The sequence below is a fragment of the Lytechinus pictus genome, chromosome 8 (assembly GCF_037042905.1).
Source record: "Lytechinus pictus isolate F3 Inbred chromosome 8, Lp3.0, whole genome shotgun sequence".
NCBI lineage: Eukaryota > Metazoa > Echinodermata > Echinoidea > Temnopleuroida > Toxopneustidae > Lytechinus > Lytechinus pictus.
In genome coordinates, this window is record NC_087252.1 from 18,231,917 (window position 1) to 18,250,593 (window position 18,677).

The 18,677-nt window shown below is 36.4% G+C and overlaps 1 protein-coding gene and 2 non-coding genes across 4 annotated transcripts; 2 read left to right on the forward strand and 1 right to left on the reverse strand.

The window, feature by feature from the left end:
• Positions 1–2,635: 2,635 nt before the first annotated feature.
• TRNAS-AGA (transfer RNA serine (anticodon AGA)) lies at positions 2,636–2,717 on the reverse strand. The gene has a single exon. It is a non-coding gene; the product is annotated as a tRNA-Ser (tRNA).
• Positions 2,718–5,156: 2,439 nt separating this feature from the next.
• TRNAS-AGA (transfer RNA serine (anticodon AGA)) lies at positions 5,157–5,238 on the forward strand. The gene has a single exon. It is a non-coding gene; the product is annotated as a tRNA-Ser (tRNA).
• Positions 5,239–7,711: 2,473 nt separating this feature from the next.
• On the forward strand, positions 7,712–18,533 carry LOC135155087 (uncharacterized). Of its 2 annotated transcripts, none has more exons than XM_064103697.1 (8): positions 7,712–7,821; positions 10,442–10,584; positions 11,195–11,279; positions 11,656–11,839; positions 13,525–13,718; positions 14,070–14,193; positions 14,787–14,914; positions 15,785–18,533. In XM_064103697.1, exons 2-8 carry the CDS (start codon positions 10,538–10,540, stop codon positions 15,803–15,805), a joined length of 783 nt encoding a protein of 260 aa, XP_063959767.1. In that variant the 5' UTR covers positions 7,712–7,821; positions 10,442–10,537; the 3' UTR covers positions 15,806–18,533. The 2 variants fall into 2 exon arrangements, with proteins under 2 accessions (XP_063959767.1, XP_063959768.1); XM_064103698.1 differs by having other exon boundaries at positions 10,442–10,540.
• Positions 18,534–18,677: the final 144 nt, after the last annotated feature.

Genomic DNA, 18,677 nt, shown 5'->3' on the forward strand with positions numbered 1-18,677 from the left:
TTATATGCCTCTTTTCATCGCAATTTTACACCATGATGCGTTTTTCAAAATGAAAATTTATGATAACTGACGAGAAAGAGTACATTCTAAACTACAACATATCGAAATTTGGGCGACAAATGATCAATATTAACGGAGTTATGATCAAATTTGCATAAATTTTATGACGTCATTTTTGAAAAAATAAAATTTTCAGTTTAGGCGCAATTTTGATGACGTCATGATCAAATTGAGGGACAATGGTGACATGAAATCAAATTTACAACTCATACTCTATCGATATATGAAAAAAAATTGGGGGTCAACGCACTATTTAAGGAGCTACAGTGAATTTTTAATAGGCATGTTTTTGCCCATATATGGCCTATAGTAAGAGCTCGCGCGCACACGTGCTGCAAACTTTAACCGGTGTTAATTTCGTTATTAATGGTAGTAGAAGGTTGATCAAGGTATCAAATTGCTCAGAATTATATTATCAATGCAATGATATAAAAAAAATGGCGTTTCTGCGTTGCGTTGAAGGCGTTACGCGCGGAAACGCGCGCGCATACGTGTGCGTGCGCAAATTTTTGAAATGCTTGAAATGACCTAAAACGTACTTTACTTTGGTCAAAAAGTGATTTTGAGCATTTTAAAAATTTGACGAGCGCGTACGCGCGCGTCATGACCTCCAGGTGACCTTTGATGACATGACCTGTTGACCCTTGACCTGAAGTTGATGTGATGTTAATTTAATTGATTTTTGATAATTGATAATGGAGATATGATCGACAATGTGATTTTACAAAATGGCGCCTGGATGACGTCATCATGACCTGATGACCTTGAAAAAGTTGATTTTACTTGAAATCATAGGGCCTGATGACTGACAGAAATTTGAAGGAAATTGACCATGTCGATTTCGAGTGAACGTGTGTACAAAAAAGTGTACGGAAGAAATAAAAATAAATAAAGAATAAATAAAGAATAATAAATAAAGAAAGAAAATTCTAGCGAAATCAAGAGGTGATCTGTCGTTGACAGACCACCTAATAAATAAATAAATAAATAAAGAAAGAAAATTCTGGCGAAATCAATAGGTGATCTGTCGTTGACAGACCACCTAATAAAGAATAAAGAATAATAAATAAAGAAAGAAAATTCTGGCGAAATCAATAGGTGATCTGTCATAGACAGACCACCTAATAAAGAATAAAGAAATAAATAAATAAAGAAAGAAAATTCTGGCAAAATCAAGAGGTGATCTGTCAAAGACAGACCACCTAATAAATAAAGAATAAAGAATAATAAAGAAAGAAAATTCTGGCGAAATCAATAGGTGATCTGTCGTTGACAGACCACCTAATAAAGAATAAAGAATAATAAAGAAAGAAAATTCTGGCGAAATCAATAGGTGATCTGTCATAGACAGACCACCTAAAAATGCCTTGATTTCTGAGAAACGTCGGGGTAGGGCACAATAGTAAACTCACCATGAATTAAAAAAATATATATATTACACTATTTGGTCTTTAGAAGAGATTAAACTCTATAGGATGACAGCTTGGTTTCTGGAAATATTGACTACCATTAATAGTACTAATGAAATACTGATTTAAGTTATATGCATTTGGTTGTTCTGGGCGGTGTTTCGATGTTCATGCATTGATCAAGACAAGTATATGGGGAAAAGGGAAACATTGGAATATTGTATTTTGATTTGATTTGATTTGATTTGATTTTTCATTTCATTTCATTTATTTTCCACAAATCAATCAAAATACAAAAACATATAACTCATTCCGAAATAGTATGCATAATGACAATATAAATGCAGATTCAAAGTGGATGGACCTAAAGTAAAGCAAAAGCTTGTTGTGGATAGGCCCTTAACAAATAATTAATCATTGATTGTAATCATTGATAGCTAAAAATAGTTACAGAAAAGATAGAGCTGAGCTCGGAGAAAGTTACATAAATGGACAAGGACGAAAACAGAGAACGTTACAAAGAACAGGGACACACGAGTTACTAGACAAGACAAGGAAGACAAAGCAAAACGTAAAAGAAAGAAAGAAGGAAAGAAGGAAAGATTTGTTTTAGTACTAAAAAACAGAAAATAATTTTTACCAATGTGCTACAGGGGTCACAGAATTGTTTTGAAAGAGTGGGTATGACGGCCTACAATGCAAAAAAAAAAACCACACAAACAGGTGGTCATTTTCTTTCTTTCTTTCCCCCTTTTCCTATTCAAATAAACATTTATTTTCTTTCATTTTCACAGAAAATCACTTTTTTCCACACCCCTCAGTCACCCCCTCCCTTCTACGCGGCCATTGTGTTATGCATTGCATTTGTACCAATATCGATGACTTTGGATTATTGAAAATCTTATTCATTTATTTACTTATCTATTCACTTATTTTGTTTCATTAATTTTATACTGCGTCGGGGTTGGTCTGTACAGTTTTGAAGAGAAAAAAAACCGGTTTACAAAGATCGACGCCCTGCAGTTGAAAAAATGAGAAACATTTTTAGAAACAGCTAAAACATAGACATGTACATTCATGTCACATTTCAGAATTTTTCGTCTAATCAGTTGGACATATAAAACCTAATCACCCACAATAAAATTGACAACAAAATGGAAAAATATCGTAGTCGGCAGGGTTCGAACCTGCGCGGGGAGACCCCAATAGATTTCTAGTCTATCGCCTTAACCACTCGGCCACGACTACCGTACTTACTCGTAATCGAGAACGGTAGAGGGAGATTCATTACATTTTAAATAGCACGATTATTTATTAAGTTAATAAATAATCGTGCTATTGATAATGACTCCTGACTTTGAGCTATGAATGGAAGTGGTGTCGGAACTGCTGCCGAGGGTGGGGATACTGCCAACAAAAGCTATATATATTTTATTTATGAATTATTTAATTAATTTATTTATCTTTAGATATGTTAATTCACTTATTGTAGATGAATTTATAGATATATTTATTCATTCATTTTTCTATTAAATCGATTTATATATTTTGGGGGTTGGGGGCTTATTTCGCTATTGGGCGTTGGTGAAGGTGCTTTCGGTACTGGTGGCGGTGGTGGTTTGGGTGGTGGTGATGATGATGATGATGGATGATGGTGATGATTGTAGATGATGATTGAGTGATAATGGGGGTGATGATGATGATGATGGTGATGATGATGATGATGATGGTGATGATGATGATGATGATTATGATGGATGGATGGATGATATTTGAGTGTTAACGATAATGATGTGTGATGATGGTAAAATGCATGATATATGCATATTACCGTAATCACTGTCGACCAAGTTTGATCATTCATTATGATGATGACAAAAAAATGTAAGAAGGGATGTAAAGCCGGGGGGGGGGCTCAAAGACAGATTATGAATATAAAATATCAATTACGCTTAATCATTAACCACAACATATCAAGTGCAATATTTGCCTTTGGTTTGTATTCACTCGTACATGACTTCAAAGATCCATATATTCACACTAAGGTTTATCAATGATATGAGCCGCGGAAATATTTTGAAGGGGGAGGGGGTTGACCATGCATGAAATTATGACATTGTGATGATGATCATTTTCACCTTTTAGTGAAAAAGTGGGGGCTTTATCCCCTCCTCCCCCACCCTTCGATATTCGTTCCGCTGCCACTGAGTCGGTGTAGCAACATTCTTCTTCTAGTAGCCAAATTAATTTGCTCAAAGCAATTTTGTTTTGAAAACATATTGGAATATTCGAAGACGAACTTATGCATGCTGCTGTCTGCATGAAACACCTACTAACTATTGTATATAGACATGATAGAGGTCAAATGCAACTTTGGCCTACTACTCGCCTCAGTATAAGTACTCATCACGCTACCATATGATTATATCAAAAGGAATATACAACTCAAACTAACACTCATTATTACGTCATAATTAGATTATGGTCTCTACATGGTTTATCTATCAATAGGTGTTATGATATCTCCCACTTATATCGTGTGGAAGTTGACATCTGTCTATGTAATAGGTCACAGTGTGAAACTGACTCCAGTCAGACCAGTATATATGATTACGTTATTTCCAGTGCATGGCATGCCATCGGTTGAATTGGGATTCATTTCGTTGATGTGGCTGGGGCTAGTATCAGAGTATTATGATTATGCCTATACCTAATTGGATCGGGGGCAGCTCCGGGACAGAGGGGCAGAGGGTCGCCACTATGACTTTCAAATGAAATATGGAATGATACTAGTAGTAAACAGAGAATAGTATTTTGAAAACAATTGTTTTTCCTACAATACCGCCCCCCCCCCCCCAAAAAAAAAAAATGAATAGAAATAAGAAAAATAAATAAGTCATTAAAAATAACATAAAAGTAAATTAGATATAAAAAGAAATCAAGTTACCTCGCCCCCTTCCAAATTACTGGGATATCGCCCCAACCTCCCAAGGGCTATTTTTTAAAGAAATATAAGACAGATTTCCAAAAATGTTAAATGGAGATTGAGTAGGCCATATGATGGGGCTAACAATCAAATCACATTTTTTTCTTATTAGGTTTAAATAATGATTATAATCATTATGCCCATAAGTAGGCCTAGTAATAATACTATTACTACTACTATATATTTTATTATACTACTACTTCTTCTTCTACTACTACTACTACTACTACTACTACTACTACTAATACTACTACTACTACTACTACTACTACTACTACTACTACTACTACTACTACTACTACTACTACTACTACTACTACTGCTGCTGCTACTACTACTACTACTACTACTATACTACTATATACTACTACTATACTACGGTACTACTCTACAACTACCACTATACTACTATACTGCTGACGCTGCATGCTGCTACTATACTAGTCTACTACTGCTAGAACTATTATATACTACTTCTCTTACTACTACTACTAGTTATACTAAAACAACAGTAATGAATAACAACATTTGTGATAATGATATGAATTCCAAAAATAAACAAAAAAAGTCTTAAGTTTGGTGTGAGTTAAAAATGAAATAAAGCCACATAATATTCCTTTGAGGAAACTTCGATACATTATAGAACAACATATAGGGGATTATCCCATCATTATCTTTCCAACATACTGACACTTCACCAAGTAGTCGTGGCCGAGCGGTCAAGGCGATAGACTAGAAATCTATTGGGGTCTCCCCGCGCAGGTTCGAATCCTGCCGACTACGATTTTTCTTTTTTTGCCTGACCAATAATTTTGAAAAGTATTTTTTGTTCATGGAAGAAAATTGCGAAGCTGGTTATCCCATCGTAAACTAGGTCGATTGAATTCTCGAGGTCGAGTGCCCTTTGATATTTTGTTTATACAAGACAAATGGGTGATTAGGAGAAACATTGTGCGCTCAGATATACGGTTTTGAAAGTGGGGAACTGATTAGGTTAAACCAAAATCATAATTAAGATTGTAATTTTGTATATACACATTTACCAGGGGCCGCGGAACCGGGGGGGGGGGGGGGGCTTCACCCCCCCCCCCCCTCTCCACTTTTTTTCAAAACCGTGTACAAAAACGTAAAAATGACCATATGATTCTGATTTTTAGCATGGTCAGCCCCCCCCCCCCCCCACTTTGAAAATCGTTCCGCGGCCCCTGTTAACTGTATAAAAGGTGTGTTAGAGGGGAAGGTGGGGGGGGGGGGGTCCGCGGCCCCTGGTGTATATAACCTACCTGTTATGCTTTCAATTCCAGTTGAGTCGTAAGCGTAATGAATATTCTCTCCGTACTTGTGTTCAGTTCTGTGTGATAACTGGGCCTTCTTTGCGCATTTATCCGCCCAGTCCTGCGCGTACTTGTTCATTCTACCGTCCAGTTTCAATGCAGGAGCGCCGTGCTGCGCACGATACTTATTGTGGGCCTTCAGCGCATCTCTCTTGAACTTTGACCTGTACCCTGAAAAAAAAAACAGGCAATAAAATTGATATTAGAAATTATATCAAACTTTTACAGTAAACACAGTTTAGAAGCCTATACATTAATTGTTATAGTAAAGAACTTACAGATTTCTCCTCGCAGGCAGTTCGAGTGAACGAAAATGATGTAAGAAAAATAATAACGAAATATCTTAAAGTGCCATCGACTTGACAGCAGTCTAATTATGTCGACATGCCGAGATAAGTTATCTTGCCGAGTCGACTTTAAAAAATGGCATGTTGACATGGCAAGATATTTTATCTTGCCAATTAAGTCGACTTGTAAAAAAGTGATATGTCGACATATAACTTTTTTATAAGTCGACTAGGCGAAATAACTTAACTTCGGCCCTACAGTAGTTGCTTAACAGTTTGAGCAGCCATGCTTTATTTTTTGAGAATTAAATATCAAAAATTAAATTAAACTTTGTTGTTATCAACTTTGTCTTCACGGACATTTCAAGTCCTTACAGTGACTCTAATTATCCATGGCATTTCAACATCAATGTCATCATCGCCAGCATTGTGGGCTTTAACTTAAGAACTCTTTGCCAGCTAATTCGGATTATTATTTTGGGATTAACCAGAACTGACTCTTAAGATCATTCTTTTTTTCACTTTGTGCTTTATTTTTCATGTAAATAAAAAAGAGGAAAATAATCTAAGTAAATTATTTTTGTTATCTGTTGGATATTTCTTTAATATCGTAACAACGTGCATGGAGATAATAAAAAATATGGTATTGCTCTGAGAGCTTTCTTTATTAGAGTATATAGACTTCATTGACCATCCGTGGCGGGCATTATGCGTGAGATAATCGAGCAAATAACGAATAGTGATATTACCATGATTATCTTCACGAATATGAATACGAGTGTCTTTCACAATTATAAAGGCTTTCCGAGAAGCTATCGTGACAGTTTTGTATAAAAAAAAGTTGGGAAAATCACAGAGTTTTTATGATTATTTAACCAATAAATTGACATTTGAAAATAAAATCTGAACTTGATTGCAAAGTGAATAAATGATAATACTTGTACGAAATATTAAATAATAGAGGACAGAAATAAACGGACAGGGAGGGAGAGAGAGAGAGATAGAGGGGGGCAGCAAGGGAAAAGGAAGGGTTCTATTTTTTGGAGTATCGGACGTTTTTGTACCCTTTGTTGCATCCCATTCCTTAATAACACTGATGATTCCCATTTCCCATCATACGCCTAACTATCTTCCTACACACTTAAAAATAGGTAGTCAAAATTTGACTAGTTTGGGAGGTCATTTCAAAATAACCCTGGATGTAGTCAAATTTGACTGCATATGGGGTCAACCTTTCACTGTTTACTTTGCCTTTTGGCTTTTTGACTGCGCCGGAAGTTAAAAATGACTAGGTGTATGAAGTGGAAAAATAACTTGCCTAAAGAGTCATCATCAAAATGACTGCAATGGAAGTTGAACGGCGGAGGGATATATTACTGTGTGCATTGTTCAATAATCAATAGTTATTTTGCTAATACTTGTAATGTTGTAATAGCAAACAAATTTAATCAGTGTGAAAGAAACAACATTTTAAAACTTTCCATGTATTTCACTTCATTTGCGTTGTGATATATATTATTTTTATCAAAGAACTATTTTACTTCAGGTCGAATCACTCAATGTATGGTGAGTATATCGATTTCGAATTTCCCGCCGCGTACCGGTACCGTATACCGTACGTACGTCTCAAGCAAGTTAGTTGCAAATTTTTTACTGCAGTCTGCATGCGACCGCTTAGTTGGTGTTGATGATGGAGAGGCTCCTAAATAAGTGGGGATTAGGTGGTTTAGTTGCTGTGTTTGAAGGTAAGAAATTTGTCTTGAGTGTCAAACATATTTGTGTCTTTACTATGTAAACTTACATGATTGTAGTATTTCGTTAAGCTTAAGTAATTTCACAAAATAACACGTTGACATTGGCATTGCCATTGCAGTGCATGGCATCATGTAACCCAGAGAGCTCCCGCCCGCGCAGCGGGCGGGAGCCCAGAATCTAAGACTTAGTAACACTTAACATAACAGACATTAATGCTAAGTCAATCGTATTTCAACACTGATTATTCTGAAGTAAAGCGTTCCTGAATAAAATAAACTGCCGAGAATTATACTTATTCATATGAAGATGAAATAGAGGGGACGGACTAGGCCTAAACTTCAACTTTCAAGCTCGAAGTTTGGGCCTAGTCCGTCCCCGCTATTTTCATACCCCATGACTACATCGACAATCTCGCTAGCCGGCTAGCATCGGCGATATCAAAGGCCGGATCCCGCTCTGACCATATCCCTACATTGACCTAAATTTGAATAGGCCTAAAATCGACAGTTTGTCGTTACTAAAAAACAGGAGGTCGGAAACAAGTCCACATCTACCCCTGATAATTGTCTAATCACAATAAAACTGAAATAAAGGTTTACTTTGGACCTACATGAAGCATTCCGATGAATGTCTAGATCTACGACAAACTATATAGACCCCTAGTCCTAGATATAGTATTTTTTGAGAAACTCAATGATCACACTTATTTGGAAATCAGGCAAAAGAAATATTGAAATTCAGGTTTACATAGTGCGTAATACAGGATGAGCCCCGAACCCCGGCAAACACATTACAATTTGCAAGTGAGATCAAAACATGAAAATGAGCGTAACTTACTTTTATTCCTATGGAATGTCATTAGAATAGTATTGATGTTCCCTTCAAGATTTTCCGCTCCAATGAAGTTCACTCAGAAACCATGATTTCGAACATCAATTCTATAAACAGATAATTAGTCTAGCTATTTCGTTTCAGAAACTTCAAATTTGCAGAGTCCAAAAGAACGACACTTCGCACAGATATCGTAGGGAATTGTGGGACGGAAAAAAATGTTTAATGCATGAGTACCGTACATGAATAAAACATTAGCGTTTAATCCAATCATACAAGTGCATTATGCGTATTTTGACGTCATTCTCATGAATAAAACATTGACCCTCCAAAATCATCCTTCAAATTGTCCGCCGGCAGCCATGTTGGCTATGTACAAAACCTATGGGAAAACACGCGGAAAGAGTTCCCTCTCTAGTATACGTAAGATCGTATCTCTGTGCCTACAACACACAGTACAATGTCCCATGCAATGTCTATGTGCTTGTGTGCTTTACGCATACACACAACCCAGTGTGTATGCAATGAATATGATATTTAGCCACTGTATCTTCTGTTTGACATATTTCCCCATTATGTTGATACCCCTATTCCGAAATTGATGAACCTATATGGTATGATAAGTTTATTGAACTTTATTGAACCCTGTATGTCTAGACTATTCCATTTTCAGTTAGGTATGTGGTGCATCATAAATGACTTGGAAGTACTAACAATTGTTTTTCTCACAAGTAAAATGTATTCTTATAACTGCAGGAATTTATTTTTTCATAAAGATGTTATTTCTTAAGATTTATGTCTATCATTCATCCCATGTAAAGCTCCTACAGGTTGCATAGGGCCAATGTCTTATTACTCTGAAATCTTATATCCCCATAAGTAAGTGCTGTGTTCCACACTAAGTATAGATTAGACTCTCAAGTTGCCAATGGGAAGAGTGGTCATTGAAATCCTCTCTGACAGGCCCTCTGTCGCGAATGAGTTAAATCGTAAGCACAGCTTACATCGCAAAATTGGATGTTCAGTTGAATTTTTGGACAGTTGAAAATTAACGCAAAAAATTGCATTTTGAAAATGAATAGAGTTTTGTGTCTGATATGAAGACAAATATTGGATTTTGGACCCTGAAATTTTTTTTTGATGTTAAGCCGGCATGTACAATTTTGTACGCCAATGTTAGAAAAGACGCGCAAGCGTCGTTTTAAATCGTAAGCACAGCTTACATCGCAAAATTGGACGTTCGGTCAGATTTTTGGACAGTTGAAAATTAACGCAAAAAATTGCATTTTGAAAATGAATAGAGTTTTGACAAATAGACAAATATTGGATTTGGGACCCTGAAATTTTTAGAATTGGATGTTTAGAATTGCAAAATTGGACGTTCATTTAAATTTTTGAGAGGACTGCCTTTCAATAAAAAAAAATAATAATCAATAATAAAAACCCAATATTTTGAGCAAAATAGGAGTCATGCTGAATAATAGGCCTACAAAATCAGATTGATGTAAACATTTTGTATTTCGTTATTCATTGCACTATACATAATTACATGTACATATCAACTCGTTAACAAAAACTTTTGATAACAAAAAGTATTTTTGTCAAATCTCAAGAAAATGCCTCACATGGTATAAATTTAAACAGTTCTGACAAGAAGTAAATTCTAATTCCCATGTACTTTAACGAGTAACAAATAATTTTTTTCTGGCCTAACTGAAAAAAAAATACTGGTATAATAAAAATAACCGTTCAAATATTTGTTTTTTTCTTAAATTCTAGGACATAAGTGCTATTCTGGAAAAGGCTGCTGGTGGCCAGTCCATTCTCGGTGAACTTGAAGAAGGTGGACCACAGAGTGCCTCTAACAGACGAAGAATGGTGAGAATAGTTGTATCCCACCTCATGGAGAAATATGGAAACAAGTAAGAAAATACTCAAAAATTTCCAAACAACTAACAAAATCAATAGACCAGGGTTGGAGCTTAGACCAGTCAAAAGCTATTTTTCACAAAAGTGGTGAAATGCAGGTTTGCTGCCAGCTTATGCATGCCCTGTCTGGGGATATATGAGGGATGGATATAAGTTCTCAACCGTCAGGTAGAAGGAGAAAAGATAAATTGATGATTTTCATATCCCTGATATGATTCAACAACTCTTAAAATTGGGGGGGGGGGGAAGTTTCATTATAAAAATTAACTGAAATATTTGCTTTGTTACAAAACTTTGACTGTTTCAGGTTTCTGAAGATAACTTTTCAATAGAAAATGAAAAGACAGTTACAATCAATATTCATCTCCAAACTTGTTCAGATGCATGAGGGTCATGGTGCAGTGACATCACTGGAAGATGATTGCCCTTGCTGTGCTGCTAAAAAGTATGCAGCATAGTTTAAAGGCAGCAGGGAGCATCTGGAAGATGAATGAGTGCAAAATCTATTTACTAATAAAAGACAAATTTGTTCTTATATTATCTTATAGGTATCTGTAGTAGATCATTATTTTTTCCTTTCTTCTTGGATCTTTATAATAATAGACCATCTGCTGAACAGAAGGTGGGCATGGCAATATCCATGATTCAACAATTTCCAGCACTGAAAGATGTTGAAGGACCTGGTTATGTAAGTATAAGTTTAATCACGTTAAAAGAACATCAATGGAAGCAGAAAATTGTGTTGTTATCAACAAGTTGTTTTTGTCCCATTGTACCATATGGCTTTCCCCATGAACAATAACTTTGAACAGAAGAGAAAATACCGGACTCATCTAACGCTTATTGGTGGCATTTCGGTTTCTCTCGTGCCATATTCTTTCTGTTGTTCGATAACAACAATATGCGTTGTCAACTATTTTGCACCATCATAAGTGTTTAAATACTGAATTGAACAAAACTTTTACACTTAAATGTTACACTTTTTTAGGTTGTTCTGTAAAGTAGGTGCTGTATATTCACTCATTGCTGTTACATGTATTTCTTTGTATAAATTTCGCACATAGGAAGCATGGTATACACAAGCAGTAGAGGGTGAACATGCAAAGGGCTTCATCGAAGAAAGGTTGAAAAATGTGAGAAAGAGAATGCCAAAGCAAGGGTGGACATCTTTGGAACCTTCAAGTTTAAGTGAGGAGAACCAGAAAGAACCATCAACCAAGGACAAAATTGAAGAACTAAAATCTAAAGGTATGTTAATGTGCCTAGTTTAAGTTTTGTTGCATGCTTTGTGAACATTGAATGTTTAATTATTACTGGCTCATCTTCAAGTTCAAGTTGGGTTTGGTAGGCTTACTTGATTACAATCTTCAGAATTATCAGATGATTTATAATGTTCCACATTCCACAGACCAGTCTTTGGTCTACCAATTTTCACCTCATGATGCTCAGCAGATTGCTTGTGATCAAGTTAGCTCAATCGGTAGGGCATTGTACTCCAGATCTTAAGGTTGTGTGTTCAAGTCCCAGCGCAGCCATGATTTGTATGTTTGATTGAAATTCCCTTGGCCACGGAACTAATTGCTTATTGTCTCAGCTACCGGTATAATATTCGGGGACTCCGAGAGCTGGTCCCAGTTGCAATATTGTTCTTCTAGATGTAGGCTGAATAGGGTTCTGTGCCCAATAGCAGCTGCATCCCTGGATGATGCTAAATGGAGTGTCTTTTGGGTGAAAGTGATCAATGCCATTTCTCTCAAAGTGTGTTGAGGCTGTGAGTTTACGCTTTAAATTTGTAGAGCGCACTTTAAAATCATCTGCATGTTTTTTTTTTTTTTGATGTTGCTTGTAACACTTAATCAACTTGCATCAAAGGCATGTTCCAACCTCTTACAAGAAACCTATAACTAGTTTAGATAAATTTTTACAGGAAGCTTAGTCTGATTCCTGCAGTGCATCTGGTCAGGAACTTACATCCCAGGGGGGGTCTGTCCTCATTGAAAGGGGGGTATCATGCATGACCAAGGACTTGCCTAAAGCATCCTAAACAAGTATTTACAAATGCAAAAATATACACCCTAAATAAGTATGATTATCGGTAATTTGCTACCCTAAGTAAGTAATCCCCAAAGCAAGTAATAACTATTTTCAAACCAAGCAAATAGTGATATATGCTTTGCTTTCCGTGCATGAGGTCGGGCTAATTCAAGTGTTTGCGGGCATGTGCAAAGTGTTTTTGGCTGGGATTTGGGAATATTCCATCATTGTGATAAACTGTAGTGTTAAATGAACATGCAATTAGCCCTAAGTACACAGGTAAGGTGAATTTTTTTTTAAGACACTGAATGCGTAACTCATCGGTTTAAAAAAAGTGACCCTTTTTCTTGATTTTTTGTGATTTTGAGACCCTATTTACGTGCATGATTGTAAAAAAACACCCTTTTTACGTGAATTATTGGTCAAGCATGATACCCCCCCCTTTCAATGAGGACAGACCCCCCCCCCCCCCCCGGGGACTTACATCAGTGCACTAGATCTTAGGATTGATTGCCGTCAAATTTTAGAGCCTTAAACAGGTGTCACCGGCATGGTGGCCTAGTGGTTAGAGCGTCCGCCTCATGATCGGGGGGTTGTGGGTTTGAACCCCAGCCGGGCCATACCAAAGGCTTTAAAAATGGTACCTACTGCTTTCTTGTCAGGCACTCGACATTAGAAGAATGGAGTAGGGAAGTTAAACACATGGCTACCAGTGGACTAACCCCCTGCTGTAGTTTCTCTACTTTCCTATGTGGCCTAGGTTTATTGAAATGGAGATAGGCGCCGCTCTATGGGCCGAAAGGCTTGAGAAGGACTTTAACTTTTTGTAAAAGGTAGTTTAGGGTTTGCTGTAGGTAGCCTACTATTGATTTTGTTTTTTATCACCTTGTCTTTTTCAGAAAAAGATATGGAGCCGGAGAACTTGGAAGAAATGAAGCAATGGCTTCAACATAATAATAGCCCTATCCCTAAAGTGGTGGAATTCATGAAGAAGACTGCACTGAAAAGACAAGAAGAAATTCACTCAGAGAAGAAATCTACCGTGCATGACATCGAGTTGCAATGGCCTCGACTCTTTGATGTCCCTAACATGGTATGGGGTAACTTTTGTTTTCTTGGTTTATGTCAAAAGTACAGTAAAGCATTAATTCTTGAGGTGTGCTTCTCAAAAACCCAAATAAAATTCCTCATTGATCTTTTTTGCCTGCCAGGACCAGTAACAAAAGTCTACCAAATTCTGCCTGTTTTTATTTGGTACTACTGATAATAATATACTTCCCTACATGTATCTTTTGCCAGGTGTCATTAACATAATCAAGGCCTAGCTCCTTGGTTGCTGGATATTCATTTTGCAATTAGACATTACACATGTGCCCACCCCAAAATTACCATACTGAATCAAGGTTTTACAATCCTTCTTTATGCATTTTAATTTGCATCACAGATAGATGGTGATTTCAGAGCAGTTCATGGGGATGTGTCTGACAGATTAATCATGAAATGGACTCAAGAACTGGCAAAAAAACTACTGCAGTATGGAGAAAAGCAAAGTCCACAAGTGCAAGCCGGTACATATATTCCCCGGGGGGAGGGGCACTCAATATGAAAGTGACGTACGAGTAAGATCACACATCTCGAACATAGGGGTCTTTCGGTGATGCGTTCAAATGAAAAATAGGGGGTCTTTGGGTGACAAATGAAAAATAGGGGGTCTTTGGGTGACAAGTAAAAAAATAGGGTGTCTTTCAGTGACAGTCTAAAATCTGGGTTTTTCGGTGACACACCAAGCTAAACAATGGGCTCTTTTTTAGTGTGATTAAATGGCATTTTTCTGAAAATCAAAAATTTGGGAAATTTTTGGGTCAGAGAGTGCAAAATTCATGGGTCTTTGGGTGACAGAAAAAAATTGGGTCATCAAATGGAAAAAACGGGGGTCTTTGGGTGACAGCAGTCCAAAAAAGGGGGTCTTTTTGATCGCACATGGTGCGAACTTCAATATTGAGTGCCCCCACCACCACCACCCCCACCCGGGGTATTTTCTGTAATATTTTGCCTTTCAATAATTTTGTATACTGTTGTAAAAAAGATGCGATTCAGTGTTAAAATATTTACCATGGAATTGCTCTATTTTAATTGAAGTTTGTTTTCCTTTCGGATATAGATGATCAAAGTGCACAGGATGCAGGTCTGACAGCACTGCCCTTGATACTGCCTACAGGAAAACTGTCAAACGCAAAGAAATCCAGGGCTACGGTGAAAGAAGCAATGGAGTCCATTGATTTTCAGCCGGTAAGTATGGAGTAAATTTTAGTGCCTACTAAATGAAATGTTTGGGTATAGAGGTGGGATGCAGATGGGATATATCCAATTGGAGGATGTTTTTGTATATCTTCTTGCACATAAAATGAAAGAAATGCCTCAAGTACTCCATTTGGTTGAAAGTGATATGTAAAGAATGGGACACGTTCATCAAGACAACAACAGTTTGGCTGATGTGATGCTCACACAGTTTGTATTGCATAGATCTGTTTTACTTAATTGTTATCATCGGAGATGCCAGACTTCAGGAAATTTTTTTCAGCATCTCCAGTACAATTAACAAGATTAAAAATTCATATTTTCAAGAAATTTTATTAGCGTTTCAGGAAAATGTGACCAAAGTCACTGGCATCTCTGTATCATTTTGATTATGGTTCGATTAACTGCAGAATTTGCATGCTTGTCGCACTACAACATTTGTAGCACATCCCACATGCAGCCCAAACTTTCCATGTTTGCTAATTGAAGTTCAGCTGACAGGTCCCTAATAGAACTCGACTCTCACTCTACACCTAGATCTGTGATAGATCTTTAGAACTGTGATATAAAGAAAGGTTAAGTTTATATGACAACTTCTATCATGATCATGGTCAAGTTACAGTAGTTACCCTCACTATATAGATTTGACAGACTGACCCATGATGTCAAACGCCAGGCAGTATAGTCAAATATTGTTCCTCGACCAGCAAAGTGTGTGCACACAATGTACATCAGGACCATGCTAAAGCTATATCTATCTACAACCCACTTACCAGTAAGAATTAAGTACGCAGACAGAAAATATCTAGATTTATTTTTTAAATGTAAATTAATCAGTAGATTTATTTTCTCTTTTTACAGATAGGGACAAACCTCCCTTAATACTTGGATGGACTCATGTCAAAGAGGCGGCAACCATTTGTCCTGGCCCTTGGCCCACAGAAAGCGCCAGCACAATATTTTGCTGTGGTTGAGGGCCGTGCCCTTAAGCAAGACAGCCTTCTGAAGGCTGTTGATGTGTGTTTCAAGTTGTTTTATGTACTTGACCTGGAGTATCCATCTGCGTGCTATACTACATGGGAGTTTATTCAAAAAGTTCTGTACCAGGTAAATGCCAAAGACAGGAACACCTCCTCCTGTGTGAGGTCATTAAGGACATATGTCCTTCATACTTAATTTTCAACCATTTAATGGTCAATGTCAGTTCAGCAGAACTCAAAATTCTAATTTGGATATGTCTGTATGCCATGTATGAAATTCAATACTAAAATGGATTTTACAAGTTCAGGTATCGAGGTACGTCAATTCCTCAAGGCAGCAGCTCCACGTGCGTACTTAAGCAGCATCTTCAATTGCTTGCGTGTGTACGCATGCGCCTTTAGGGTTCCTTTGTGACATCAGATAAATGCGTATCAATTTCACTGCCTATCCTTTTCAAATCTATTTTAGTCATTCGTATACAGGGGGGTACAAAGGGTATCCAAATTCCAATACCACATTTTGATTTTAAATTTTGCAAGCAACAAAACAAACAAAATTGCAAAGTGGCAAGTATGCCAACATTTTCATTTTGTCTGCTAAATACCTCTGCGTTTTAAATTGTATCTCTGCAAATTAATGCTAGTGGCTTTAGAAGATGGGTTTGTGACAAAAAGCTCAAACTTGTCATTTTTGTGGCAAATTATGGTTTTTCGATCAGTTAAATTTATAGACTAGGTTTAAGCCAAAATGTTTGCACAGATAACATTTAATGTACATAAGTTAATATATAGCAGACACATTAAGCAAGTTTTGACATAATTACCACTGTGTGATATTGTTTTCTTGACATTAATATTCTGGTAGCAGAATTCAAAGACCTTAGCCCTCATTCATTATACTATGCCATTTATTATACTATGCCATAACCAAGGCGCATATCCAAATTGTGATTCGTATTTTGAGTTCCGCGAGTTGATGTTATTTATACCACTGGATGTACTGAACTACATAGGCCCTTCAAACTAGAATTTAATGAAAATGAAAATAATATGCTGAACTGCATACTTATCAATGTTTAGCTTGGGATCATTGTACTAACCTTGGTGTGATTGTGAGAGGAGAGGGTGGCCACTCATGTGTATACTTTCAAAAATGACCCCAAGCTAGGATTCACCAAAAGTGGTCAAATTTACCCCAAACAAGGATTTTAATTGACAAAAAACACCCCAAACAAGGGGTAAAATACCATGTGATCACAAGGTGTGATTGCGCCAGTGAAATGACTAGAATCTATGAATAAGTGATGTAATGTGTGGTAATTGAGTTGTATTGCCTTTTTACAATTGAAGTGTTACAAATAGCAAGTTTTACTTTTACTGATGGAATTATAATACACGGCAAGTTTAAATTTAACTGATATTACTGCAAATAGCAAGTTTGAATTTAACTGATACATTATTAGAATTTGATTAATTTCAACTTTGAATTTAACTGATAGAATGACAACTATTAACTGATTAAAAAAAATGATGTAACTGATAGAATTGTAAATTATAGCAAGTTTCAGTTTAAGAATTGGTGTGACCCTTGGTACATTGCTGTTTGCTGACAAAGCATTTTTCAGATGTTGGACTTGCAGCTACTGCTCCCGAGTTGCAATAGAGTTACATAGAATGTGTAGAAGTATTTCTTTGAAATAGTTACAAATATAATTTTATAGAGGGAATTTTCCAAAAGGTCCTTCCTGTTCAAAAACCCAATGTAAATACATTAATATGACTTTAAAATGGTACAATACATGTGTAAAACCCAATGAAATGAGCCCGATACATAGTGTTTATGGATCGATCAGCAATACAGCTTGATTGGTGGCGAACACAAGTGAAGAAATTCATGTTTTAATTCGTACTTTTTCGATATGAACTGAAATTGAATTTGTTTTAAATTAATTAAGCAAATTTACTTCCATGTTATCCTGTAACTTATTCAGTATTAATGTACATCAGTGTAAAAAAATTGGGTAAACAGGAATGCAGATGATATGCAGCTTTTCTTGGGGACAATTCATGTAATAACATCTAGGTGTCAGATGTGGTGTATCATATGCGTGTGTAAATGCCATCACTCCATGTGAATCTGATGCAGACACTTTGTAGATGGCATACAGATCTTCAATAGAGAAGATTCATCTTGACAAAACCAATATCAATTACTGACCTGACAGTTTCGGCCATCCTGGTCGAAAGCCATCTTCTCTAGAGGGCGTTCCGACGAGAATTGGATCATAACTGTCAGGTCAGTAATTGATAATTGGTTTTGTCAAGATGAATCTTCTCTATTTATGATGTCAATGCAGTCAAACCAGATGAATTTATTCAAGAAAAAAGCATACAGATCAGATATTTGGCCTACTACCACATCATTGATCAATCAAGGTCAACTATTTGAAAAGCAAATTATAAAATCTGTAATGTCTTAATAATGTTAGAAAATGCTTCAGTGCTTTTCAATTTGACAGTGTACTTTTTAGGATCAAATTTTAAATGTTACCACTCTTGTATTGCTATTTAGTGTTTTGGAAGCATCTAATATGTTCTTTATAAATAAATTATTTGTTTATGCACAATAATCTTTTAATTTTTGTGTCTAATTAATGTGTTAAGCTTACAAGTAGTCGGATACAACTAACCACTGAAGTCAAAATCTGACTACATTGAAGTTGAAATTGACTACATTGAAGTGAAAGGATGGAGGAATGAAATGACCCTACTGT

What these genes read in the sequence shown, in the direction of transcription:
- LOC135155087 (XM_064103697.1), top strand. Translation starts at nt 10,538, where the DNA reads ATGGTGAGAATAGTTGTATCCCACCTCATGGAGAAATATGGAAACAA. An exon ending in ATGTTGAAGGACCTGGTTAT is followed by an intron (nt 11,280 to 11,655) that starts GTAAGTATAAGT and finishes TTTCGCACATAG; the next exon opens with GAAGCATGGTATACACAAGC. An exon ending in AGTCCATTGATTTTCAGCCG is followed by an intron (nt 14,915 to 15,784) that starts GTAAGTATGGAG and finishes CTCTTTTTACAG; the next exon opens with ATAGGGACAAACCTCCCTTA.